Source organism: Numenius arquata, chromosome 23 (genome assembly GCF_964106895.1).
Source record: "Numenius arquata chromosome 23, bNumArq3.hap1.1, whole genome shotgun sequence".
NCBI classification, from domain to species: Eukaryota; Metazoa; Chordata; class Aves; order Charadriiformes; family Scolopacidae; genus Numenius; species Numenius arquata.
In genome coordinates this window covers 7,463,739-7,490,617 of record NC_133598.1, presented here as the reverse complement: position 1 = coordinate 7,490,617, position 26,879 = coordinate 7,463,739, and the positions used below count along the sequence as shown (strand labels likewise).

The following is a 26,879-nucleotide window of genomic DNA, read 5'->3' as shown; positions in this document are numbered from 1 at the left end:
GGTTCATGCCCCTGGGAATCCACACGCACATGTCTCCGACGTCTCGGCTGTACCCAGCACCTGGAGTTTGGAGGATTTTGCTGACCATGCTCCACCGACGCTCAGGAGAAGGTCGTGGCGATGGTAGGTGAACGGGAACCAGCCGAGGGGTCACTCTCACGGCTGAAACACTCCTGCTGCCGGGAGCTGGCAGAAAGAGCTGGAGCCTCGGGCGAGGGCAGGAGACCTGCCGAGAGGGAGCGGGGCACCACGGAGCCGCACACCAGTGTCTGGAGGCCCCATTTCTTGTGCCATGGACAGCCCTGACCTGCAGTGCCACCACCACGCTCCTAGCTCAAGGAGCCCAGGGGAGCCCTGGGGTATGGATTCTGCTCAGGGCATCTCCTTCCACCCCAGGGAGAGCAGCACCAGGAGGAGAAGAGTGAGCATCTCTGGAAGGCTGGGGGTAGAGACGATCGAAAGGTCTTCCAGCGGTGTTGGGGAGAGCAGCACAGGAAGGCAGGCTCCCAGCAGCAGTGGCTCTGCCAGGGACAGAAGATGGTCCTACAGCCCAGGGGACACGTGCAGCCTGGACCCCGCGTCCCACAAGACCCTTTGCTGGCCAGGGCCGGCGGGCAGCAAGAAGGACACAGCTCCGATGGCGTCGCTGTGCCAAGCTCCAGCCCTCCCCCTGCTCATCTCACTGTGCTCTTCCCCGGCCACCGCGCCGGTCACTCCCAGCCCCAGCCACAGCAGAGACCGGCCACACGTCCCCTCCTGCCACCAGCCCACCAGCCTCAGGAGCCTGGGAGCAGCCGCGCTCCAGTCCACCCCCTCCCCCCCCCCCCAGACGCAGCAGGAGCTGCTCGGCACTGGTGGGTCGTTCCCCTGCGTTTTGCTCTGAAAAGCCGTGCTGGAGCCAGCGGTGGCTGCTCCCATCGCCCCTACACCAGTGGAGTCCTAATACACTCCTACACTTGGCACTTTAACCCCTTGAAAGCCATTCCTTCTAATAACAATAATACTGCAACGAGCTGCGTACGAACACACTCCCTCTATCGCACACCCCCCCCCCCGCCTCCGGGAATCCTCCCCCCACTCTGCTCTCCAAAGCATTTACTGCCTTTGACTTTAGCATCCGCTGTACTAGGTGGTAGGGCATAGTCCATAGCGCTCAATAACATGTGCCCCTCTGTAAATAACCTTGGAGTGATGTGAACAGTTTGATTCAAAAAAAAAAAAAACAACCCACACAAAACCAACCCCGCAAAAATGGAATAACCAGACTCGGGACTTGGCCAGTACTCCTCCTGTAATGTTCATTGTATATTTTTTTGATGTACTATAACTGTTGGGGAAAAAAAAAAAAAAAGGAAAATATTTTGATAATCGAATCTCATCGCTTTATTGTGTTACTCAGTAAATAAAAGGAACAAGTATAAACAAGCCAGGGCTTTCTTGTAATGGTTTTTTTTCCTAGATCCAGACTATCTGAAGGGGAAACGTGCTGTTGGGCAGGACCAGGAGACCTTCCCCTTGTCTTGTGGTGGTTCTGAGAGGAGAGGCAGCACTGTGAGAGACGGGCAGCGAGAGCTGCCCCAGCCCCAGTCATCGGGGTGTGCGGGGTAAGGACAGTCCTGGCCTCCCCAAGGGCACGGCTGAGTCTGCACTAAGGAAGAGGAGGCTGTGGACACCCTGCCCTCAGTAACAGCATCTTGTCCTGCTCTGCGCTGTGCAGTCACTGGGACAGGATGACTATTTCTGCTCATAAAGGAGCAGCAAGCAGTGCCCGGTAAGGGAGGCTCTGCCGGAGAAAGCAGCAGCACCGCAGAGCCAGCTGGGGCAGGGCAAGGGAGAGCTGCTCCGACAGCGGCTGGGCTGGAGGCAGGGCTGGCCAACAGGGTCTTCCCACATGGAAACAGTAAATACAAACCCTCCAGAGCGAGGGAATAGTTTCCTCAGGAGCTGGTCCCCACCTGGTGGCCACCCCCAGGCTGTGCCTCCCTCCTGTGGCCCTGGAGTCTGCCAGCCTGTGCCCAGGAGCAGAGGGGCACTGCTCCATGAATCCCGGCTTTCCTGCAGCACCTCCAGCATCTGCAGGGGCTGGGCACTGAACAGAGCGGTCCCTGTCCCAGTGCAGGGAGACGGGTCACCTCTCTCGTCCTCTAAGACCATCCACAGCCCTGGGATGCCCAATCCTCGTGCCACCACGCTTCCCGCAGGCTCCGTGACACCAAAGAGGCTCAGCAGGAGGTTTGTGCAAGGGAAGCAGGGAGGTGAAGGAGAGGAGGTGGCAATGGAAGGGAAGGGAAAACAAGGCTCAGCCATCCATGGATCCGCTGCCCTTGTTCTTGCGACTCAGGGGAAAAGCAGACTTGCTTTGTGGCTGCGTCATCTTACTGGCCAGGTAGATGAAGGGCTCGATCAGCGTGTGCCGGTCAGCTACCGACACCTCCCACAGCTTCACCTTCTCGCCCTTGGCCCAGTGCTGGGCTGCGTCGTGGTCCACCCGGCGCTGCTCCTGCAGGTCACACTTGTTGCCCAGAACCACGATGGTGACCTGTGCAAAAAAGGATAAGAATAATCCCTGAAGGTACCAAAGGCAGAGCTTAATCGTGCTGCCTGGCTCTGCCCTGAAGACCCTCAGCCCAGGCCCAGTTCTGCACCTTATCCCCCCTCCATGGCCTCTTAAAACACCACATCCTCCAGCGCTCCCTTCTGGTGGCTTCCCCTCCTGTTCTCTGTGGCTCAAACCAGCCCCAAAGTGGAAGGGGCTGTCGAGCACTCAGACACTCAGGAATCATCCCAGGACAGCAGCCAGTTACACCTGAGAGTATTATGGAACGGGGACCCTGTCACCGCCTCGTGACAAGCTGGGGAAAAGGAGAGTCTCTGGGTGAGAAACTGAAGAAGGGGAGCGGATCCCGCTCCGCAGCCCCTTTCCCCGGGGGTACTCGCCTCTTTCTTGTCTTTGGACTTGTCAATCTCCTTCTTGAGGAGCTCCACCCGCTTGAAGGACTCCTTGCTGTCAGTGCTGTAGACCAGCACGTAGCCGTCGGTGCAGGAGAAGCAGTGCTTGGGCAGCTCCAGCCCGTCCCGCAGCCCCCGCGTGTCGTAGAACCGCACCTGCTCCCGCACGCCCCGGTCCGTCTCGATGGAGCCCACATAAATGTCCTCCTGGGTCTCGATCATCTCGGAACCTGCCGGAGAGGCGGGCGGGGGTGACAGGGGGACCCCGGCACAGCCCCAAAACGTCCCGCCGGGTGGCCTGGGGCAGGAGAGGAGCCCGTCCCCCTCCCCACGGCCGGTGTGTCTGGGGGGTCCCGGGGCTCAGCTCTGCCCGCAGCCCCTGGGGGTCCCTCCCCGTCCCCCGCACTCACCGACCACATGGTTCCCGTACAGCAGCTGCTCCAGGATGGAGGTTTTCCCCACGGAGGCCTGGCCGCACACAACCACCTTGCAGCTCTTCCCCATGCCGCCCCGCCGAGGGACGATGGCGGGCCGGGGGAGGCCGCAGCGCTGCTCGGAGAGTGCGCCCGCGGCCCGGTGGGGACAAGGGCCGGAGGGGACGCCGGAGGGGACACCGGAGGCCCGGCCCGCAGCCGCCGGGCGGGGACGCGGCCTCAGCGGCGCGGAGGGACCAGCGAGGCGGCGGAAGGGGCGCGGCGGCCCCACAGCGCCCCCTGCGGGCGGGAGGACCGGGGCCGGGCGGGAGGACCGGGCCGCGGTGAGGGCGGATGAGGGGCCTCACGCCAGTTCCCGGCGCTCGGTGCCCGGTCCCGGCCTCGCGGTGGCGGGAGGACCCAGGGGCGGGGCGGGGGGGGTGTGGCTGCCCCGCCCCTGCCGCCCCGCGCGCCGCCGCCGCTGTCAGCGGAAGCCCCGCCCCTTCCGGCGCCGCGCCCGCCCCGCTGCCCGGCCCCAGCCCGGCCCGGCGGTAAGATGGCGGCGGCGGCCGAGTGCGATGTGATCATGGCGGCGCCCGAGGGACCCGGCGAGCCCGAGAGCGAGGAGGAGGCGCGGAGGTAGAGCGGATGCCGCCGGCCGGCCTCGCCCCGCCGGGCGCGGGAGGGGGCGGCCGGTGTCTCCCCCGGCGGGCGGGGCGGGGCTGGGGCCCGGCGGGCGGGTAGGGCCGGGGGCGGCCCTGGGGAGCGGGAGGCGGCCGGCGCCGGGGCGGCAGGTCCCGGGGCCTCGGTGCTCGGCCGGCCCTTCCCGGGCGGGGCCGGCGGGCGGGTAGGGCCCCTCCGGCCTCCCCCGGCGGGCTGCGGGGGCAGCGGCGGGACCGGCAGCGCCCGGCCTGCGGGGCGGCGGGCAGGGCCCGGCTCCGGGGGCAAAGGCCTTTCCCGGGCGGGCCGGTGACAGGCCACCCGCCGTGCGGGGCCTGCTGGCTGCCGGGGACGCTTTATTTCGGGCTGTCTTGGCCGCGAGTCCCATGTGAGAGCTCACGGCCTCCGCCTGTGCCAGGATTAGAACACGTTCCCCGCGGCGGAGTGGGGCCGGCTCCGCTCAGCTGGAGCTCCAGCGTCCTAGAAATAGAATTAACCCCCTTTCTGTCTCAAGGCCTCGCAGGCCGGTGTCTGAGGAGAGCTTCCTCCCACCGCTGAGGGTGAGGAGGAAAGGATTAAACTCTGGTGTCGACGGGAAGCCTCAGGCTCATAGATCTGAGTGCCCTTTGCTGCTTCATGGTACCCGGTTCCCTTCTCCCTGGCTCTGCTTCAACCCTACAGGCAGCAGTTCTTACTCTGTCCCGCCTTGCTGTGGTAATGGGGAAAATGCCAGTCGCAGGTGAACGTTTGGGCAGAGTCCTGCTCTGGAGAGGTTATTGTAATTAAAGAGCTCCTTCGAGTTCCAGTGACTGGTTATTTCCCAAGGGGCCTGGTGCACCCTGCCCAGGGGGGCATGCGGTATGGGCCGAGGCTGGGGGTGGTGGGATCTCAACCTTTCTTGCACCTTTTCCTCTCAAAAGCAGGCGAGCTGGTTCCCCTCTGCAGTGGAGCGTCACAGGCTCTGCCTGCGGTGGGGTGGGAAGCTCTGAGGTGTAGGAAACCCTGCTGGCTCCGCAGGCCGTTATCTCCTGGGGAGCTGGGGAGGAGAGAGTTATTTCTATAGAAGGTGAGGCAATTGCTCCAGAAAATTATTCAGCGGATGGAATTAAAAGGAGGAAACAAAACTGCGAGTGTCCTCTGAGGAATAGCATTTTCAAAATCATATTGATGGCCTGAGGTGGTTTGTGCTGCTTGTTTACTGTCAGAAATTGGAGGCTGGAGGAGCTGTGCTGGGAAGGAGCTGCTTCCTGGTGATGTCATTCCAAGGAGTTAAATTAGATGTTGCTGAAGAGGCACCTGGCTGTGGTGCAGAGAATACTGACAAATTGCGTGGCCTGTAAAGTTGGGAAAGCCCTGTTTATGGGCAAGTCATTTCTTGCCCTGGGCTAGTTAAATGTGGCGTTTGAAATGCTAAAAATACCCAAATGCAAAAACCGTGCTGAAGGCACAGGCATCTTCACATCTTCTGAGAGTGACCTCTAACGTTACCCTTCCTCCTTCCCGACTCATTGCAGGAGTGATGGAGGCAGGAAACCACTCGGGAACAGCGTCATCTTCTTGGGAAAGGCCGGTGAGGTGCAGAGATGGAAGAGTTCATGGGGCAGTGTTCTCCCTCGCCCTGCGCGGAGGGGAGGGCTCAGGGGTGAAGGACCATCAGCGTCACGCCTCTGGGTGTTTGTGGGTGTCACGAGGCCAGGGCCATAGTCAGGGGTTATTGCCATGAAGTGCTTTTGTTAGGTACTCTCGTAATGTTTCCCTTTTTGCTGTTGTTGGGGTACTACTCCTTTATCTTGCTAAAAGAAGAATGTGTGGGTAGGAGATGATTATTCTACTTCCAGTTATTCTCTTTGTTGCTCAGGAAGCTCAGGCCTCGCACACTCGCCCCTTTCTGCAGCCGGGGCAGATCCTGGGGTCCTGCCCACTAAACCTCTTCTCTGCTTTGGCCCTTCCTGGCTCACACCAGTTGTTTAATGTCTGTGGCTCATTTGATCAAATGTAAATTAGGGTGATAGTCACTGCATTAGGGAGAGTAGTTGGAGGCTTAATTAGCTGTCTGATGTTTGTAAAACATCCTGACCCGTGTGAGGCTATGCCGGTGCTCCGCAGTAATGGGCACACACAGGCACATGCTTGAACCTGATTTAGTGCCGGCTTTATGATGTGTCTGTGGTAGCTTCTGTAAAAAACAGCAAAAATAAGTGAAAACCTTTTCTGAATCTTTGCTATGTCAGCATCAGGGGTTCTGTGCTTCTATTTAGGAATTACAGCAGGACAAGATACAGATACTTTGCTTAAGGACTCACTTTTGTCTAAATGCATGATTCTGTTCCCTGGCTTAATAAAAATGAGGCAATTAGCAAAAGTGGAGATCTGTATTTCAGAGTGATTTTAACTAATGCGCTGAAACAGCTGAAAACGTGCCAATGGCCTCACTCACAGGTTGTTTAAGGCACAGGAATAGAGTGTGGTCACAGGATAATTATTGTCTGCTGCTGTATTAATTGTGGGGGTCCTTATGGAAAAGGGTTGATGTAATTGTGTTAATTTTATCCACCGGGCAGTGGTGCTGTGAGTGCCAGCTCTGCTGCTGGGGAGCAGCTGACGAGCAGGGGCTGGTCCATCCCCAAAAAGTCCTTTTCTTTTTTTTTTTTTTAATTAATTTTAAAGGTTTCTAATCCATGGGGACAGTTTGTCCCTTTGCCCAGCTGGTCTGTGAGCTTGGGGTCCCTGGAGTTTTCCAGGAGAATTTCCTTGTCATCTTCCTGGCTGCTCTGGATTCTCTCTGATGTACGTGCTTAAGGCTGGATCTTCCTCCTCGTTCCTCAGCACGGGAGGATGTGGGAGCCTCTTAGAAAGAAATACCTCAAATCGCTTGGAAAATGTCATTATGAAATTATCTGCCCCAGACTGTTGCTTTTGCAGAGCTTTTGCTGCAGACTTCAGCGGCGTCGGTGCCTCGGTGGGAAATCGGTGTTACTCTGGGCAAAGTGGTGGACGGGAGATTTGCCACAAAGTCAGTTGTGCAGAAGTCGGGGAGGTTTCAGACCTTGTCTGAGTTTGGGTCACTAATTAGTCTGAGAGCTGATGCCTGGAGGTTGTCAGGTGTTGGTGAGTAGCAGGAGTCTTTCTGCTGCTATTTGGGATGAAATGAGTTGCTGGTGGGGAAGCGTTGCTGTGGGACAGCCTGGGGAAGGTTCTGCTGTTCCTGTTCTGCTGGAGTTTCCCAGGCTGTGCATCCAGCCTCTTTCACTAGGATGTAATTACTTTATAATCTTATGATAATATGAGGAGCAGCACGAGCTGCTCACATAATTGTTTACTCTCCCATAAATTTGCAGAGTATTTGAATACTCTGAATTAGGTCCTCGCTTTATACAGTATGAAGAGATGGTCAGTACCTACAATTCTGGCCTTTTCCCGTAACACCAGACATGCTTTTCTTGGGTGAATCCCGTTGGAGCCGCAGTTGTTCTCCCATGTAATCCTTACAGCCGGCTGCTTCCTTCACTTAGGTCTCTGTGGAGAAAAGCAATCTCTGGCTGGTTCTAGACCCTTCCGTGGGTTCCCACGACAGCGATGATGTGACCCTGCCAGCACAGATCGTGCCGTTGCCGTGAATGAGGTTAATGGGAAGCTCTGCCAACGAGGTGTCTTATGTAACCGCGCAATTAAAGCTGGGGGCTCGTCAGGCTGCTCTCGGTGGTGGCTGCAGTGAGAAGTTTGCTTCACTTCTTGTGGTGTGTTTTGGTTCTTGCAGCTTTTGGTCTTCCATGTTCGAGTCTGCTCGGGCGCTGGGAATGCTCTGGGGGACGTGTAGAGGACGGTGCTGGGGTTCTGTGCACCTTCTGCATTAAATGTCGGTTTTGTTGCTGTTTCTGCTCTATGAGAGCCTTGAGGCAGACCTTTGCTTTTATGTCTCAGCTGGGGAGTCTTTAGCCAATCCATGCAGATATTTGGACGTACAGACCCCAGATTTCCCTGCTTTGGGGCATGCATTGAGCAAATGTCGGTATTTCGTCTCTATCGCAGCCGGTAGCAAACCCCCCCGCGCTCAGTGGGGGGTGCTGATGTGCAGGGAAATGCGGTGCCTGGCGCTGCTCTGGGCTCCGCAGTAGGGTCAGCGCGATGCTCTGTCGCTGCAGAGGATGATCACAGTATATGCTATATATGATTCTGGGTGGTGGCTTTGGGGGCCTGCTTTTGCACCTGCAGCCTTCCTCCCTGCAGCAGAGAGAGAAAACACAAACACTACTCATGGGAGATAGTTACATATAGATATATATAAAATTATATAATAGTTTGGGTGGGAAGGGACCTTTAAAGGCCATCCAGTCCACCCCCCTGCCATGGGCAGGGACATCTCCAACCAGACCACGTTGCCCAGAGCCCCATCCAACCTGCTCTGGAATATCTCCATGGATGGGGCATCTCCCACCTCTGGGCAACTTGGGCCAGGGTCTCACCGCCCTCTGTGTAAAACATTTCTTCCTTAGATCTAGTCTAAATCTATCCTCCTTTAACATATATATATATATATATATATGTGTGTGTGTGTGTGTGTGTATTCCTTTCACTCTAACTCCTTGCTCGGAGTGTAAAAGCTGACCTGGAGGAAGGCTCTCTGAAGCGAGCAGGGAGGTATCCCCTGTGTATAGCTCCATGGCCCACGGCATGTTTGGCTTCTCTTCTGAGTCCCGAAAGAAGGGAAGGTTGAGTATCGTGTGTCCAGTGGCAAATACGACAGCTAATTTTAAGCTCTAGACATCTGCCTGCTGTGAACTGCATTGAGATCACCAAACTTAATTTACCCAAGCAGCTGAACAACATCTGACAGCTGAGAATCTGGACTGGATTTCAACCCCAAAAAAATGCCGGATAAAGACACCATATCCTGATAAAGAAAAAGTCTCTGCAGGAGTTGCTTAGTAAAGGCAGGTGTGTTCCTTTTGCCAAAGCATTGCAACAAAGATTACTTGGCCAGGACAAGATTTTGGAGCCTCTCTTAAATCCTAGATATTTTAGGTTTTCTTGACAGTGTTTCGTAACGGAGGCAGGAACTGGAGTGGGAGTGAGGGTCAGGAGAGCGGAGAGGGAGCGCGTCTGCCGCCGCCTTCCCTCCTGGGCTTCTGTACCGGTGCGGGTCTGTGCCAGCACATCCAGGCCCGGGAGGGGCTACATGTGCAGAGCCCCAGAGATTCCAACGATTTGGGAAATGAGGTGCATTGGGGGGTAGGTCTGCACATGCCTTGGGAACTGGAGTAGGAGGGGTGGAAGCCACAATCGGCACTGGAGCGGGGGCCGCATGTGGAAGCTCTGAGGAGGAGGCAGGAGTCGTCAGGCAAACGTGGGATCGTGTCGCTGCAGCTTCTCACAGCTCTTCTGGGAAGGAGCCGGGGCTGAGCTTTCGGCGGGCACAGGGAAGAGAAGGAGCCTTGTGCTGGCGAGTTCCTTGTGTGGTGTCCTCCAAGCCACTGAGTGAGTGAGGGCAGCATCAGAACACGTGTCTTGGTGGCAGGTCCCCTAGGGTGACAGGGGCTGGGGCACTTGAAGAATTCGTTATAAAAGAGAAGAAAAAAAATTGACTGGCTGACAGGGAGAGAGTTACTGTGAACAGTCCCCTCCTTGTGAGCCGTGGTGCAGGCACGCAATGAAAGACAAGCTTCTTCCCGAGGTCCTTGGTGTGACTCTTCCCCGTCTTCTCCCTCCATCGTGGAGAGACCCTGAGAAGACACCGACCCCCCCTCACAAAGCCATCCATTCAGCCTGAGGCATATTTTTAGCAAAGCACGATTCTTCTTCAGTTTCAAAAGTAGCAAGTGGGGAATGCAGCCTACATCAGTGCAAGATGCAGAATGATCTCATTCAGGCTGCAGCATCTGTTGGGATTGAAACAATTACCAGTGATATCAGGAGATCTGCCTTTCGCCTTGTTTGAGCCAGAGACGGTGGTAAACAAGGGCTGTTTTCTCTGGGTGCTTTCTATGTCAGGGCAGCGCAACTGGGGAGAGAGGCTTCTGTTCTGTGTGAGACCTCGGACCACCAGCCCCGCTCCTCCAGCAACTGTCTCTGCCTCCCTGCTGCGGAGGCCATTGGCTTTTTCGTTCACAATCGTTTTCATCACCAAGCTCTAAGCCCTGCGAGCAGCAGAAATACCTGTGCGCTTCCTTCCTGCCAGTGTCTGAGGTGCTGGGACTTGTGATCCGTCAGTCTGTGTTAAAGTATGCTTAAAAGGAAATAGACCGATAAAAAAGGGTAGAAAACAGTTTCTTGTGTCTGCGTGTTTTCTCTGGCATCACAGAATGCTGATGCTCTGTAAAGTTGCTTTTGCCATGTATCGGTTTTCTTTCTCCCGTTTTCCCAGCTCTTCCCGGCAGTTGGTTGGCAGCCGGGGTGTTTGGCACCCAGCCCTGTCGCTGTATCTATGAGATGGTGCTTCCCCAGAACATGACAGGTACAATTGCCGAAAGACGGGTGGATCGGGGGCTGATAGGCTGAGCAGGGCACGGTGGTGGCTCGGGGAGGTGGGCTCTGATACTGTTCATCCTTTTCTTTAGATTGTACAACAGGGAGCTTCGAGAGAAGGAACTGTAATGGGGTCTGTGATTTTTCTTTTCCGTTCCTGACTACAGGAACCTGGGGCAGTGGGGATCTGGGGCAGTTTCCCATCTCGGGTGGGAGGAACGGGAGTGGGGATGGACTGGGATCCCCAACAAGACCCTTGGAGGCAGCGGGGTGCGTGCGCTAACCCGATTCTTTGCCACCCTGATACTTATTCATCATATTCCAAATAAGCCCAGCAGTGGGGTTGTATGTTCTTTTGTTGTTTGACTTCAGCAGGGGGTGTCTGGGCCCTTGCCGGAGCATGGCTGACACCAAAGTTAAAAATGAAAGTGAAGAGCAGACTCCTGGGCTGGCAGTGCCCTGTGTCTATTGTTCCCAGCTGGCAAAACGGGGCTGGATCTGTGAAAACAACCCTCTGCATGAGGCGTTGTGTGGGAATGGCCAATGGCAGGCCCGGACGAGGCTGAAAACATGTGAACTTGTTTCAACACAATTCCTTTTGTTCTTTCTCTAGTGTGCTCCCTCAACATTGCTCTCCTCCACCGGCAGGGTTCCTGCACCCCGCTCTGGCCCTGCCTTTGAGACGTGCCCTGGGCGCGTAGGGGGGCTCTGGCACCGCTCCCCCCTTGGCGAGGACACTGCCGCTTGAGTGCGGTCTGTCCTGGGCTGGCAGCTTTGTAGTGAGGGCGGCTTCCAGCAGATAAAGGCATTTCCCACGTGCAGATCTGATTGATCTGATCTATAGGTACTTCCAAACTGCAGATGCCAGGTGGTGGTCAGCTTGGTACCAAGTCTGCTCTGCACACTCAGCTCCTGGGTTTGGCAGCTTCGGAGAATGCAGCACTAGCCAGCAGTCTTCCCTTCCCTTTGGCTTTTATTTTGGATACTGAAGGAGGTTTCTCACTATGGCACGTTCTAACAGTCTGTCTTCTATAGCCAGAGCCCCTTCTCTACTCTCTGAATGTGTTGTAGCTGCAGCCTTCAGTGAAGACAGGTCGCTTCCATCCTGGTAGGTTTATTAAGAATGTGATTTGTGAAAGACAAAAGTCTTTGCTTTCTCTGGGCAAAACCCAGTCCTGAAACACACCCAAAGCTGCGTCTGATTTCTGAGAATTTAGTAAAGGTGCACACAGAAGTGGATCACTTGCATTATACTTTCTGCAATAGATGAGCCCAAGTTTTTAAACCTAAAGATTGTGTCAGTGTTTATGGTACCTGGTAGACTGAAGCCAGGCTCTCTGAACAGCAGCTGAACAGCTTGTGCTTGCTCTGGAGCTGGATGGAGGTATTTGTATGTAAAAAGCCCTGTGATTCTTCACTCTCTGGTCCTGTGTTCTCTGTTTTGATTTGCTTTTATTTACCTGGGGTTTTTCTGTAAATAGCTTTCCTGCAGCAAATGGTGCAAAGAGACACCTTCGCTTCTGGATCCTTCTTTCAAGAAAATGCTGAAGCCCAGCGTTTCCTCACAGCCTGGAGCTGCCCCGTGTTTGCATCCACAAGTGCAGCTCCACTCTGGCAGACGGGGGGGGTCACACAGCTATTTTACCTCCCTTGGCTTCTGCTTCCCTGCCTCAGCCAAGGCTGTGTTCACATCAAGTGCGGTCGCCCGGGAGGAATACAATGAGCTGTAATAATCAACTTTATTTGTGTTGCTGGTGGTACAGCCATCTGCCCTGCGTGGGTGATCCCTGTGGCCACGCGGCTCCATCAGGAGATCGCTCCTTGTTGGAGCAGAGAGGAGCCAAGTCTCATGGATACACTGGCCACGTCCCTGGTGGGACACGAAGGACGGAACCTGAGCTGCTCTTTGTTCTGGTGGTTAGACTTTGTCTTTGTCTTTGGGGCCGGAGTTCTCGTTATGCGAGTGCTTCAGAGAACGGACAAATGGTGTCTGTGGCCCTGGCCGCAGCAAGGGAGTCCCAAAGCAGGGTGCTGTATCGTGGAGCGGGGGGATGCTGCTGCTGAGCTGGCCTCAGCGTTGTCACATGTTCAACAGTCTAGGAGAGGAAGCAAGTCAGTTAAATCACTGACTGTAATTAAATGAAGCTGAATTAAACTTCAGGACCATGGTACGAGTTCCCTCTCAGACTGGTTATCTAAGATGGCGAAGGGAGATAGTAGAAGAGAGAAGGGTTTAATTTCCTTCAGGGGAAACTTTGCTTTCAAGAGTTTAAGGGCTGCTGCGTTGAACCATATGTTGTGTGTTTTTAAATGTCCTGAGCTGTCTCTGCAAATGCTTGCTCTTGGGTGTGAGGACTATTTCTAGACCTGTTGCCAAGGCAGTGCCAAGCTTCTCCTTGAGGCTTGCACCCTTATTTCTCCTCGATTTAGCTGGCTTTTGAACGTAGAAATTGTTCTTGGCCCTGTTTCTTATGTATGTGGGACCGCTGACGGATGGACAGGCCACTGCTCCTGACTGCCCCGGCTGCTGGGGTCACGCAGCTCCTCGTAGCTCCATTGTTTAGGTGGCTTTAGCCTGTTCTTGCATTGCTGTCATACTGGGCTGGTCACTGTCCCCAGGTGTCCCTGCTCCTGGCCCTGGCAGTGCTGCAGTGTCTGAGAGGCAGCAGGATGTGAGGCGCTGAAGAGTTGCACTGAGGTTGCCTGGAGATCAAGTGCTCGGTCCTGGTCAGAGTCTGTTCTGATGCTCAGTTCCTCTTAAAATGTGGTGTTTTGCTTCCTTTCAGAGAAGCAGAATCCTTCAAGGAACAAGGAAATGCGTACTATGCCAAGAAAGATTACAATGAAGCGTACAACTATTACACAAAAGCCATAGGTGAGAAAAGTTGGTAATAATACTAATATTTGCTGAATACTTTGTCTAAAAATCAGAACTGATGATTGATTTAAAACACACCAGCGGGGTTTCTAACAGCACGCACTGGGTGAAAACTTCTTGTCTGCTTCAGTTACCCTACGAAACTTTGCCGGATTGATGAGGCCAGTCAGTGCCAACAGGGGTGACTGCGGCAGTTCTTTGTTTCTGCTCCAGCCAAGATATTCTTCACGTGGAACCAGTCAGCCCTCCCTTTAGTGCAGGGCCGGCGGTGCTGCCAGACCAGCACCAAACTGCTGTTCTGCGTGAGCTTATTCCCGTGTATCGCATGGGCAGCAATAGCTTTATGACTTGCTGTTCAAAACAGCCTTGTGTCCACCGTGTGGCATCTTAAGCCACTCGGGTGACGGTATAAACTGGGAGGGAATGTGAGTTTTTAATCCAGCCGCCTTTTTTTTTAATATGTTCTACAAGTTGTATCGCTGCTTGTGTTACGCTGACAGTGAGTGCTCTTCCACCCTCCCCAGATACCTGTCCGAATAACGCCAGCTATTATGGGAACAGAGCTGCCACGCTCATGATGCTGGGCAGGTTCCGAGAAGCCCTTGGCGATGCCCAGCAGTCTGTCAGGCTGGATGACAGCTTTGTAAGGGTATGTGGAAAACTTCATACTTCTCACTTGTGTCTCAGTACCCTTCACTCCACGCCTTGCAGCTCTTGCAGCACCCTTTCAAATGTCTTCCCAGGGCCATCTACGGGAAGGGAAGTGCCATCTCTCCCTGGGGAATGCCATGGCTGCCAGCCGCTGCTTTCAGCGAGTGTTAGAACTGGATCATAAGAATACCCAGGCGCAGCAAGAGGTAAGAGGTTCTTAAAATTTAAATATTCCCGGTAGACGGGGCTGTCAAAGGGAACGGATTGAAGCCTTTCGCTTCGAATTTGCAAAGTGAAATCACGGTCATTGTCAGTGATGACTGTTTGCATGCTGTGAGGTCTTGGGGAAAATGAGATGCTGTCAAAGTCTCTGGTTTTCAGTAGACCGTCATAGTTACCTTTCTGTGTGATTGTCTCTTCTTAGCAGAGAAGCGTGGAGGCCAAGCTGGTCCTTCACCCAGCACTCCAGCGGAGAAATGGTGCATGGTGGTAAGGGAGCACGGAAATGAGTGACGCAGCACGTAGAAGGCTGCTGCCACTTTTGTATCTCGTTCACAGGGGTATGTTTTCCTGGGCTACCAGTTAGGCCACTTGATTTCACAACGATTTTAACGCTGGCAAAAGTACTCATGTAATCCGCATTATTCTTCCATCGTCTGCAACGCTCTGTGCTCTGACACTTTAGGGACTGGCTGCTTAAATGCTGCTTGATGGTGCTTCAGGCCCGTGACTGTCCTGCAACACCCGGTTATTCTGTCTTTCAGCTGAAGAACGCCAGTACGGTGCTGGAGTATGAAAAAATAGCTGAGGTGGATTTTGAGAAACGGGATTTCAGGAAGGTAAGATTAACTTGATTGTTTCCTGTAGCATTACGAACGGATGTATTTTACCTGCCCAGTTCAGCCAGATGCCTGTTTAATTCCCCTGCCCAACATTAGCTGGGCACTACTGGGAGGTGCTGTAGAACATACTCCCGCTCCTGGAGCAGGGCTGACTCGTGCACTGCAGTGGTTGTGAAAATGGCAGAGCTCACGCTCTCTTAGCACCGAACGAATGAAAAGTGAAGAGGGTGCCTGGCTCGGGCTGAATATCTCTGTTCCTCTCTGCTTGCAGGGTGAGTGCAACATGAATGAGCTGTTTGATACAGGTTCTGTCAGCAGCGTTCCATCACACTTTGCTCCTAAAATGCATGTCCAGGATGCCTCTTTCTCAACTCTGTAATTTAAAGAAAAAGAGGAGCCTGTGTGCCAGTGTTCTGACGAGGGTGACTGCGGGAGGAATGCGGATCTGCGTGGGGCAGTCTTCGTTACTGCGCCCAGATCTTTCTTCCCAAGGGCTGTGTCAGGATGTGCCTGGTACTGACCTGATAAAACAAGAAATGACAGCGTGAAATCTGAAAGGCACCAAACGCTTCTCATGCAAGTGTTTCTGTTAAGTGGATGCGTGTAAGGCCCAAGCTTGGCCCAGAAAGGAGATTGTCCACGCTCTTAGGCTGAGCCCAATATTTTGGAAGGGTAAATCCCAGCTTTGTGTCAGCTGGTTGTGAGGAGCAGATGGAATGTGTGGTCTGGATTCTGTGTGTAGGAATTCCCCTGCCTGGATTGCACGTTCTGGGCTCTCGCATCTGTCCCCTTGCTCCTCCCGTCTCACTTTGCTGGGGAGGCTCGTGTGAAGTGTCAGCTTTGTTTCTGGAGAGCTGCTCTGGCTCCTTCCTCACCCAGCAGCCATCAACTCCTCAGTCTGGAGCACAGTGCGTCCCTCAGCGCGCAATCCTGATGTCACGGGAGGGGAAGCAGATGAAGGGTGGTGGAACAATGCCCCTGTTCTGGCGCAGATGTCCCCACCAGAGAGGCAGAGATGGAAGGGACCTATTAGATCACCCTGCCCACTGCGGTCAGAGCAGCGTGAGATCGGTCCCCGCACTGTACTTTTGTGTGTTTTGTCCAGTCCAAACTGTCTCACTCTATTGAGTTTCTGTCCTGCCCACATGTCTTCATAATACAGGAAACAGGGGCAGAATTGTCTTCCTTGGCTTTTTCTGGAAGGCCTATAATTTCAGAAGAGTTAAAGGGATGGATCTTCTACCTTGAATCTTCCGGGTAGTGCTGTGTCATAGCAGGTGCCACGGATCTTTGCACACAAAGCCCTTTAAAAGACAGAAGAGAAATCCTGCACATGAGAATTTTCTAATGAAATCGGTCTCCAGCAGCAGAGGAGGCAGGTGTCTGTGCACTTCTCTTCTGGGTAGAGACACACATGAACTCTGCGGTGTGGTAACAGTGCACCCATTCAAACTGGGCCTGTGGCTGGCTGTTTTGCTCACATGTGTGTGTTTTCTCACACCAGGTTGTATTTTGCATGGATCGTGCTTTGGAGTTCGCTCCCGCTTGTCACCGGTTCAAAATCCTCAAGGCCGAATGTTTGGCGTTGCTGGGTCGCTACCCAGAGGCACAGTCTGTAGCGAGGTGAGCGTCTGAGCAACAGCTGCTGCTCGGGTTCCTCAGCCCCGCGTGAAGGAGGGAATAAATAAATAGTCCTTAATGCAAACTCTGGTGAGGAAGAGTGCATGAATTCATCCCCTTTACAGTCAGTCTTACTGGGAAGCTGTGTTTAGTCTGTTATAGCCAGTAGTCTGGCTGGAGCAACTTCCCGTACGTTTTGCACATCTCTACCGTGGATTTGATAAAACAACTATATATCTCAGTGGAAGATATATTCTGGAGATCAGGAGGAAACTGGAATAGGGAAACATTTCATTTTTTTTTTTAATATGTCTGTTACAGTGACATCTTACGAATGGACTCCACGAACGCAGACGCTCTGTACGTGCGCGGTCTCTGCCTGTACTACGAGGACTGCATCGAGAAGGCCGTGCAGTTCTTTGTCCAGGCGCTCAGAATGGCTCCTGACCACGAGAAAGCATGTCTCGCCTGCCGGGTGAGTTGTGGATTCTGGCAATGGGACTGCAAAATTACCAGGACTTTTTTTAACCAAACAGCTGGCTTGGTTCTGCCGGATCAGTCCCTTCTCCCTCCCTCACCATTGTCATTCCCCAGACCCCCAGCAGCAGGTCCTGTGTCTGGCCCTGCCCAGAGACAACGGGCTGCTCTGGGTGAATCTGAGCTGCTGGAAGCTCTCTTTCAGAAGCCTCTGATACTTTGAAGGCTGCCTCCCTTTCATTCTTCTTTGTTCACTGATCGGATACAAGAGCGATAAAACTAGGTCTGTCAGTACTAAAAGAACTTCTGACTTTCAGATTCAGTGTTAGGGTGACTTGCATTTAAACACTGCTCCTTTCATGTTGCTCTTTCCCTCATTTCTGCTCTGTTGTAGCTCTTTTACAGATTTTAAAACTCAGTCAACTTGTATAAGCTCTCAAAAAGTGAGATCCCATTTCTTTTTTTTTTTTTTTAAATCCATAAATTTACTTCACTGTCATGTTCTTATCTTAAACATTAGACAATGTTGTTCCTGGGGAGAACGCCTGTGACTGGCACTGGCTGTTCTTAGCACTTCTCTTGGGGAATAGGAAAATGCTGACAGCTCTTTCCAGCTGCTGTAGCAAAGCTGTGCCTTCTGTGTCCTGTGGTGGGGCCTGAAACCAAATTCTGACAGTTGTGTTTGAGGACCCTCGCCAGGAAAATAAAGCACTGGGTACCCCTGAACCACTTCCCTCATGTCCTTATCTTTCTTTCAGAATGCCAAAGCACTTAAAGCAAAGAAAGAAGATGGGAATAAAGCATTCAAAGAAGGAAACTACAAACTAGCGTATGAACTGTACACAGAGGCACTAGGAATAGATCCAAATAACATAAAAACAAATGCCAAACTCTACTGCAACCGAGGAACGGTTAACTCAAAGGTACGGGATGGTCACCTGGCGGGTGGTCTGAAATCCTGTTCCTCCACGGAGTTTATAAATCGCAAATCACTTGCTCTGGAAAGCACAGGCTTCTCTGGCTGTGGGGCAGCTGGGTCTCAGTGGGGCTGGAGGCAGCGGGGCAGGGTTTTGTGGTTGCACAATGGTTGGGTCTGTTCCAAACAGCCAACAGAATTGACTCCCCAAGAAACAAAACTCGAATGCTTGGGCTGCGCAGAGTGGGAGGGAGAGGAGGAATGTGGCTTGGCCTTATCTTAATCAGCATAAAGGCATCCGTCTTTGTTTCCTTCCCGGTAATGAGGAGAGATCTTTTCTTCTCTTATTGGTCTTGTAGATCATCTGTCTTTGGGTTTTGATCTAAAAATAAATGTGACCTAATTTAAAACCCATGGACAGTTTTCCAGGTATGCTTGCACTTTGGTCACACACTGTGCAGGGACACAGTCACTCCTGTGATGGTCCTGCTGTTTACCTCCCTGCGCCACGTCCCCAGCGCTCTGGGGTGATGAGACCAGCACCAGGGCTTTTCAACACCCACTCGACCAAGAGACAGGGGCTGTTCTCAAAACCTGCAAAATGGGTTGAGCTGGAGGCAGCAGTAATGGATATTTTACATGGCTGTATCTGAAAACTGACAATGCTTTTTTTAAAAAAATATTTGAAATACTTTAAAGTTTATTTTCCTGTCTGGGAATTTGTTTGGACATTGAATAACTTGCTTTTCAGATCATTCTTGGGAAGACCCTTGTTTCTAAGTGCATTTCGTAAAGAAAAGCACCACGTAGCTCTACCACTCACTAGCCAGGCTTCTCGCTTTTCCCAGGGAACAAAAGCTCTGTGTCTTTGAGGAATTGGGAAAAATTCCCTGGATGCAGACACACAAAGCAGGGAGATTTTTCAAGATTCTTTACACCTAAAATCATAATGCTACTCAGCAGAATTTGTCCTTTGGGATTCTCTGAACTTCTCTCTGCCCTTGCAGCTTAGGAAACTTGAAGAAGCAATAGATGACTGCACAAACGCGGTGAAGCTGGATGACACGTACATCAAAGCCTACCTGAGGCGAGCACAGTGGTAAGTACAGCTCTACAACTGGTAAGTACAGCTCTACAACGGACCTGCTGGGCTGGTTTGCGGGTCAAAGCCTCCTCCCTACAGCTCAGAGTGGTGAGGATAATGAACCCAAAACGGAACTGAATAAAGGTTCTGTCGTAAGGGGCCTCCCCTGTGTGCTGCTGAGGGGATGGGGGGCTCTGTGTGGTCTGTACTGCTGGATCTGGGCTGCCCAGTGATGGTTGTACTGGGGCAGGGTTTGTTCTAAAGCTGGATTTACTCTGGTTATAGACTAATGTGAGATGTTCTGTCCTGGAGAGCCTCTCCCTTAAGCTTTTTCAGAGGGGCTGCTGCAGGTGAGAGATCTTACCCTGGCAGAGCTGTTCATACTTCCAACAAACTGGATTTTGCAATGGGATGCTCTGCTTCCCAGAAAGGAGAAATCAGCTGAGACTGGGCCTGTCTTGGCCACGGCTAGAGCCACAGTGTAGCGCAGTGAGGCCGGGCAAGTTGGACAGAGGGTGCTCGAGTCTGTACCTTGGCTCCAGCCAGGGCAGCAGTCAAAGCTCTCCTCTGATGGGGATTTATTTGCTACTTTTCCCAGTACTGATCATTCCTCAGTTTGTGGCAGAGCTGCCTGCCTGATAGATGAACCAAAGGCAGTACTGCAGCCTTTCTGTTGTGCATTCACTTTAATTTACAACCTTCAGTGTTCTTCTCGGGCTCCATCTCGGTCATTGCTAAATTGCAGTAAGTAGTTAATGTGTGAGTGATGCTGAAATGCCAATGGATGGGCATACGGCCCTCTCTCAGGTGCCAAGATTGTCACCAGTATTGCTGGTGTACAGCTCTGCACCGGCTTCCTTGAAATCTTGCTGGCTGCTCTTAGTTCCTGCAGCTGGATAAAGTAATTATCAGATCGTTAAAGTCGGACTTGTGCTGCCAGAGGAGATTGCGGTCTCCGCTTGGAGTCCAAAGTGCAGGCTCCTGTGCCAGGGTTTCTGCGAACAGCCGGTGTCTGGGCTCCTGCTCGGTCCCACAGTGACCCTCGGTGGGTTCCTCTGAGGAGTGCTCTGCTCCTTAGCTCAGATCCACCCAGAAAGCTCATACCTGACCCCCCTCTTGAGATTTCCTGTGAAGTACACCTCCACCCCATTGTTTCTTTCCCCAGTTACATGGATACAGAACAATATGAAGATGCTGTACGAGACTATGAGAAGGTTTATCAGACAGAAAAAACAAAAGGTAAGCACAGCGGCATTCCCTTTGTCTGCGGAAGTTTCCCTTATCTGGCAATTTGTTGTTGCTTTTGTTTGCTGCTTTTCCTACTCAATATGCTCTGATTTGCAGCCTTTACCCCAGCAGGGCAATACTGGAAAAGGCCTCAGAGGCGCTCTGAAACGCCTGACTGGGAATCTGGTTTCTCTCCCAGCACTCAATGCTGAGAGATAATTTAGCTCAGAGGTCGTCTTGATTTTTCAGTAGCCTGAAATGAAACAAACAGATTAACCTGGGTCCCTGTGGCTGACAAGTGCTGCTTTAATAGCCCTGAGATGTTTACCTGCATTTGGAAATGAAGGACAATGAGGCTTTAATTAGCTGCCTGACTGTGTGTCCAGGTGGATCGGCACAACGTGTGGCACAACATGTTGGTCTCAGCCCCGTTTGAAGCAGGAGGCCATGCCTGACACTAAAGCTTTCCTCTGGCTTTGCGCTTCTCCCTAGAACACAAGCAGCTCCTAAAGATGGCACAGGTGGAACTGAAAAAGAGCAAACGGAAAGACTACTATAAAATCCTTGGGGTGGACAAAAATGCCTCTGAAGATGAGATCAAGAAGGCGTACAGAAAAAGAGCACTAATGCATCATCCAGGTACCCACAAACGTCCCTTATTGGAGCACGTGGTGTGGCTTTGGTCCCCTTACTCTGTGCCTGGCCCCTGTGCGGCCATCGCTCAGAGACAGGAATACACGAGAGGGAGAATTTCCAGACAAACAGCATTTCTGACCCCACAAATCTAAACTCTGTAGTGTAACGGGAGCTGGGAACATGTAGCATTTTCCATTTACACTCAAAACTAAAAGCTTCTTTCCTGCTGGTTTTTGCACCCCCAGACCGACACAGCGGGGCGAGCGCAGAAGTGCAGAAGGAAGAGGAGAAGAAGTTTAAGGAGGTTGGTGAAGCCTTTACCATCCTGTCAGACCCCAAGAAGAAGGCCCGCTACGACAGCGGGCAGGATCTGGAGGAGGATGGATTGAACATGGGAGGTGAGTTTTCCTCAGGGCGTTCTCCCACGGCAGCCTTGAGAAAGATGAGACTGTTCAGAGTCTGCCTGCTCTGACGCAGTTCTTTACCTCTTGCAATGGTCGTGAATTGGCTGGGTTTGGGCTCTGGAAGCATCTGAAGGGCAGGGCTGCCCCGAGTGGCTCAGGTTGTGAACAGTCTGGGATGTATGGTGGGGGTTACCCCTGGCTGAGCTGGCATTAGGCAGAAGGTCTTTTGTAGCAACTGTAAAATGACATCACAGAAAGAGTCTGGGCCTCTAAATGCTGCTTATCCGGAATTCTTAGGCTGTGCCTGTCCCCTGAAATTGTCCCCGACAACTGTTGCTTTTCCCCATTCCCTGCTGCTGGGGGGGGCCCTGCTGTTCACAGCAATGCTCAGATGGAGCACGCTGTTTGCTTACGGCTCTTGTCCCTTTGTAAAGTGCTTTATGGGCCCTCAATTAAGTGACAATTTCTGAACTGTGAAAAATGTAACTGTCTGTTTCACTTCCGCTCACAACTTCTCTTTCTTCTCTGTAGACTTTGATGCAAATAATATCTTCAAGGCCTTCTTCGGAGCACCGGGGAGTAACTTCAGCTTTGAAGGTGGGTGGGAGTGTTCTCTTGGCCTTGGCCCTGTAAGTACCCACGTCACTGGGGACAGAGCCGGGTCTCCCGGAGCGAAGGTGCCGCTCCAGGAGAGGGTTTGATTCTTCCACACAGAAGTACCTGAGCTCTGGGAAAGCTCTCTCTGCCCAGCATCCCAGCGACAGCTGGTGCTGGTTCTTTAGGGTTCAAAAGCAACAAAACCCAGCATTTTTGTCATGGCCAACTACCGCCAAGCAGCGAACACCACCTCGATGCCTTTGGCCAAAAGCATCGAGGTGGTGTTTGCTGCTTGGCGATAGTTGGCCATGACTTGGTGATGGCTGCTGGTGCTAAAGCGGCAACCAGGGGATCCTTGGGCAACCCTGTGTGTATCGCACCCCTCTCCCCTGCTCTCCTGGCACTGTGAGTCCTCAGGCCTCTGCCCACAGACACTTTGGGGTGACTGGGGGCGATGAAGGAGCTGTTACCCAGTGTCTCCTCAAACCCCATGTCTGCTCAGCTTTTCTTCACCCACCCTGGGGCAGGATGGCTTTACCCAGTGTTGAGCTCGTACCCTGTACCCCTTAAGGTGTGTTCCTTGAAGGCTTTCGCTAAGTGAATTTTGGGAAGTCTCACACATTTCCTGGGCTGTTTTACCTTCGTCCTTGCAAATCTGCCTCCTTTACCCACGTTGTCCATAGTCCCCTCTCTCACTGGTTGGAAATCCCTACTGGAGACGCCCGGCAGAGACCCCGTCTCTCTCCCTGCTCAGATCCGTGGTGCCCGAGGTGCTGCCGTGGGAGGAGTCAGACAGGTCGGCTCTGGGTTATGAAAGTGCTAATATCTTCCATTTTCTTTTTCAGCTTCTGGGCCTGGAAATTTCTTTTTCCAGTTTGGCTAAAAACACCCAAACCCCACATACCTGATCTGCTATTTTAACCTCGAATACGGACATACTTAGACTCCTTCCTTCATCATGTCTCATTGTACTTAGAGCAGTTTCATTTCTCTCGGTTGGAGACCTCTGTTTTGTGTGCTCTTGTGTGTGAAGAGGAAACCAGCTCGGGGAGGGGAAGGCTTGTGAATTTTGTTTTACTGTTAACTTTATTAAAAAAAAAAAATAAGAAAAAAAAAAAATAAAGGTTTGAATCTTTTGGTCCCTCCATGCTGGCCCCTGCTTTCAGACTGACCCCGCTCCTCAGCAGAGAGGATTTCCCTGAAATTCCTCCCGGAATCTCGACTCGTAGGAGGGTGAAGTCATCTCCCGGTGTGTCTCGGTTGGCCCCGGAGTGCAGCGTGGCAGCGGCTGGGGTCTGTACTAACCTGGGAGTTACCCCGATCTGCTGAAAATATCGACAGGATTCAGTCGAGGTTCCCACAATCGGGATTTACCTGCCAACTCTTTTATTTTGCCGTGGTTCTGCCAGGACGGTCACTTGGGCATTAACTTCAATGATAACGTGGGAACTGAACAGTTTTGTATCGGAGAAATGCTCCTTTGGATTTACAAGAGCAGCTTCTGTGAGATTCCCCGTGATGCAGCGAGAACTAAGGGCTTTGTGTTTCCACTCCGAGAATTGTCCTGTTTAAGGGAATATTGAATTTGCTCTGGGCTGAATTTCTCCACCGCACAGTTTTTTAATTCATCCACTTGAACTCTTAATATTTGTGCTAAAACTTGATTTTGTTGAGCTTGATGTTTGATTTCCTGTTACTGATCCATAATGTGGACGGGCTCTTTCTGGCTCTGAAGAAACGCAGAGCAACGTTGGGGTTTGCGGTGGGTGACTGCGGGCAGTGGTCGTGCTCTCCCGGTGTTCACAGGAACTGTGTGAATCCGTTCAATTCGGCAGGTGGTTTTCAACTGGGAGTGACTCACTGGGCCAGAGAAGCAAGGAAAGGCAAAGTCAGGCTGGGAGCTGCCAGCTCGTCACTTGCTTCTCTTGTGCCCGTGGGGACGGGCTCGGAGCCGGTCCCATGAGGATGGTTTTGTTGGTGGGATTGATGGTTGGTGCTGGGTTCTCCTGAGCTGTGGAGTTACTGGGAGGCCCCAGCTGGGAGAGGGCTCTGCTTCCAGAGTTCTCCCCTTTCTCTTACCCGGGTGCCATGTTGGGCGCTGTCGGTGTCGGCCCTGGCTCCCGCGGGGGTGAGGGACCCTGCCTTGGGTCTGGGCGATGCCTGTGGGAAGGGCAGAGTCTGGGCAGCGTCACTGCGTCCCCGGTGCTTTGGGCTGCTCCGCGGTGGCCTTGGGACCTTTGGGGATGGGGCTGTGCTTGGCCGAGACAGCGGGGCTTGGTGCGAATCCCAGCAGGCTCTCCTGGAGAAACCTGTCGCTTTTATATCGTGTCTGATTTAACTCCTTACTGCAGGAACATGAAGTGATTCCTTTGAACACTGACATCTGTCTTCCTCCCTCCCGAGGGCTGCGCTCGCCCTGCTCGGTGCCCGGTCACTCTGTCCCCAGGGGTCGGTGCTCCTGGTGCCATGGCCCTGGGCTGGGTCGGAATTCCTGACAATCTGCCCTCATAGAGGGAAGATTTAAGGGCTTAAATTCTAGTACTGCAGGATAAAGACAGTATTTTATAACTCGCTCAAAAGTCAGCTTTTAAAATGAGCCGATGTTGAGTAATATTTGCAAAAATAGACTCTGTCATGTTTATTTTAACTTCCTTTGCACCAGTGTGTGGTGAAGGACTCGCCCGGGTTGCACCGAGAGCGAATCCAGGTCCTGGTGTCCATCAGGCTCCGGGGGGGGAGTTCCCGGGAAACTGAGAATTCCGGGCTCTGCCTTTTGGTGCTTCCCCAGTTCTCACGGTGCCGGTGAATCGGAGCCTCCAGGGCCGGTGTATGTGCTGTTCCGGATTCATAGCGTCTTGTCCCGTGTGTGTCGATGTTTCTGTGCAGTTTGGGCTTTTCCCAGTCCTTTGTCGCTGGGCAGGGACGTGTCCTGCCTTTCTCAGTGGGTTTTATTATTTCTCTCTCCCCCTGTGGGGCGGGAGGGGTTTCCTTCTCCCCAGGCTTTGGATGAGGCTGCTGCAGGGAGGACAGACACGGAGTGGCTTTTTGGAGAGAGACAGTGAGTGAGGAGCTGTTTATAAACCCGTACCTGAATGCATGGTTCAATGTAGTTAAATAGTGATTTGGTGAGTGCCAAGACTTTCCGGGGAGCGTTGGGGTGTGACTCAAAGCGAAGGGGAACACGTTCCCTTTGTACGGAGCACGGGGGGTGCACGGCGTTGGGTGACTCCCGTTACCGCGGGGCGGTGGCATCGTCAGCTCCATTGTGTCCTTGGGCAGCTCCGAGACACGGGACTGGGATTCTTTCGGCAAAATCTCAGGCGTGCGTTGCTCGAGACGTTGCCTTTCACCCTCGCTGGTTGCAGGATGGTTGTGGGCTGTTTTGCGCAGGGAACCTTAGTGCCATTTCCTCGCTGCCACCCCCTGCGGCCCCCCCAGCTCCCCCCGGCTCGACAGGAGCTGCCGGACGGAGGAATTTGCTGTGGAGATCACAAATGAGTATCTCGGAGTGGAATTAGGCCTGTGCTCTCTGGGGGGATAAAGAGCTCATGCAGGTGTCAGAGGCGGATGCTGGGGGTGAAGCACCGCGGGACGTTGGTGCCTCGAGCCTTGTCCCGGTCTCTGGTGTGAGTTTTCTTGCATGGATTTACTTTACGAACGTGGTGCTGTGTCAGCCCTGCCTTTCCCGGGGGGATATTGAGAGAATCCTGCCCAGAGGTGCTGGGCCTGGACTGGAACCCTCTGCAGAGACCATTGGGATGGTCCTGGCTGCCACCCTGACAGGCTCTTCGCTTCTGCTGCGGGTGCCTCGTAGGAAGGTCCATGGTGTCGCTTGTGATCTTGGAAATGTCGCTGTAAAGCCGGGCCCTCGGTGCTGGAGGCGTCCGACTGTTTTGTAAATACATTAATGCAGGTTGGGGGCGGCGGGAGGAGAAAGAAAAATTAAATGTTTAGGGACAACAGTATTATTGGAGCATTGCGGGTCCCTTGGCTTTCCACATCTGACAGGGCTCGGAGCGAGAGCTGCCGGGCTGCCGCGTGGTCTCCGATAGGGAAACGGGCCGCGCTCGGCCGATGAATGACCAAAGCCTTGGGACCACGCCGTGGTTTGCTCTTCTCTCAAAGTTACTCCCTCAGTTTCAGTAGTAACTGAAGACATTCGCTTCTCTTCGAGTGGATGGTTTTCATCCCCTTTAAATTTGTGCCTTGTGCCCTGCCATCCCCTTCCCAAGGGAAAAGGGCAGCTCTGGTCGCTCCTGGGGCTGTCCCCATTGTCCCTGCTCACCGGGGCGGCACGACCTGAGCTGGGCTTTGAGAGACGATGGTAACGCTTTGGCCTCCCACGGCCGGGACGGGATTGTCCCCTCTTTGCTGGGCAGGTCCTCACGCCGCAGGGATGCAAAGGGCTGTGCAGGGGGTCGCTGAGCTGGGCTCCGGCACAGCCGGGCTCTTGGGGAAGGCAGGAGTTTGCTGGGAGAACTGGGATGTGGCCACTGGCTGTGCCTGCAGCTCTGGCACGGCCACCCTCACCGCCATCGCGCGCTGTCCTCCCCATCCTCCTCCTCCCCATCCTTCTCCTCCTCCTCCCCCCTCTGCTCAGCAGCTTGTGTCCCGAGAGAGAGTCGTGTGAAGCCGTCGGGGGGCTGAGTGCGAGAGCCCCCCCAGCCGCTCCCTGCATGCCCGTGCCTGTCTGCCTCGTACCCACCTCACGGAATAGTCCGGACGCTCCCGGCACCGCTGTGAAGCCGCCCTGGAGAGGGGCAGGGCCTGTGCCACAGGATCCCTCCGCATCGAAACTGGGAATGTTTTACCTCAGTGTAAATACCTTCTCCTTCCCCGCGGGGGGGGAGCCCCGCATGGACATGGCTGTCCCCACCGCTTTGCCAAACGCCGCCTCCTCTCCAGGACGGGCTTCGCATCGGTGTGACACAGCCCCTCCCCAGCCCCGTACCCCTCTAGGATGTGAATGGTAAAAATGTGAATATTCGTTGTTTACTTCATTAGGCATAATCCATAATGACGTGTTTATATGAAGAATGTCACAGGCTGAGGCAAAACCATAT

At 53.4% G+C, this 26,879-nt stretch overlaps 2 protein-coding genes across 5 annotated transcripts; one reads left to right on the top strand and one right to left on the bottom strand.

Moving 5' to 3' along the window:
* Positions 1–1,275: 1,275 nt before the first annotated feature.
* NKIRAS2 (NFKB inhibitor interacting Ras like 2) lies at positions 1,276–3,665 on the bottom strand. Of its 4 annotated transcripts, none has more exons than XM_074162827.1 (4): positions 3,629–3,665; positions 3,360–3,464; positions 2,938–3,179; positions 1,369–2,539 (listed from the first exon to the last, which is right to left on the bottom strand). In XM_074162827.1, exons 2-4 carry the CDS (start codon positions 3,451–3,453, stop codon positions 2,300–2,302), a joined length of 576 nt encoding a protein of 191 aa, XP_074018928.1. In that variant the 5' UTR covers positions 3,454–3,464; positions 3,629–3,665; the 3' UTR covers positions 1,369–2,299. The 4 variants fall into 4 exon arrangements, with proteins under 4 accessions (XP_074018925.1, XP_074018928.1, XP_074018927.1 ...); XM_074162826.1 differs by lacking the exon at positions 3,629–3,665 and having other exon boundaries at positions 2,938–2,997; positions 3,101–3,179; positions 3,360–3,453; XM_074162824.1 differs by lacking the exon at positions 3,629–3,665 and having other exon boundaries at positions 1,276–2,539; positions 3,360–3,615.
* A 240-nt stretch (positions 3,666–3,905) lies between these two features.
* Positions 3,906–23,479, top strand: DNAJC7 (DnaJ heat shock protein family (Hsp40) member C7). Its single transcript, XM_074162915.1, has 14 exons — positions 3,906–4,001; positions 13,271–13,359; positions 13,887–14,011; positions 14,106–14,219; positions 14,778–14,852; positions 16,360–16,478; positions 16,797–16,950; positions 17,711–17,875; positions 18,876–18,967; positions 20,118–20,191; positions 20,672–20,818; positions 21,061–21,213; positions 21,751–21,816; positions 22,662–23,479. The coding sequence occupies exons 1-14, from the start codon at positions 3,919–3,921 to the stop codon at positions 22,697–22,699; spliced, it is 1,494 nt and encodes a 497-aa protein (XP_074019016.1). The 5' UTR covers positions 3,906–3,918; the 3' UTR covers positions 22,700–23,479.
* Positions 23,480–26,879: the final 3,400 nt, after the last annotated feature.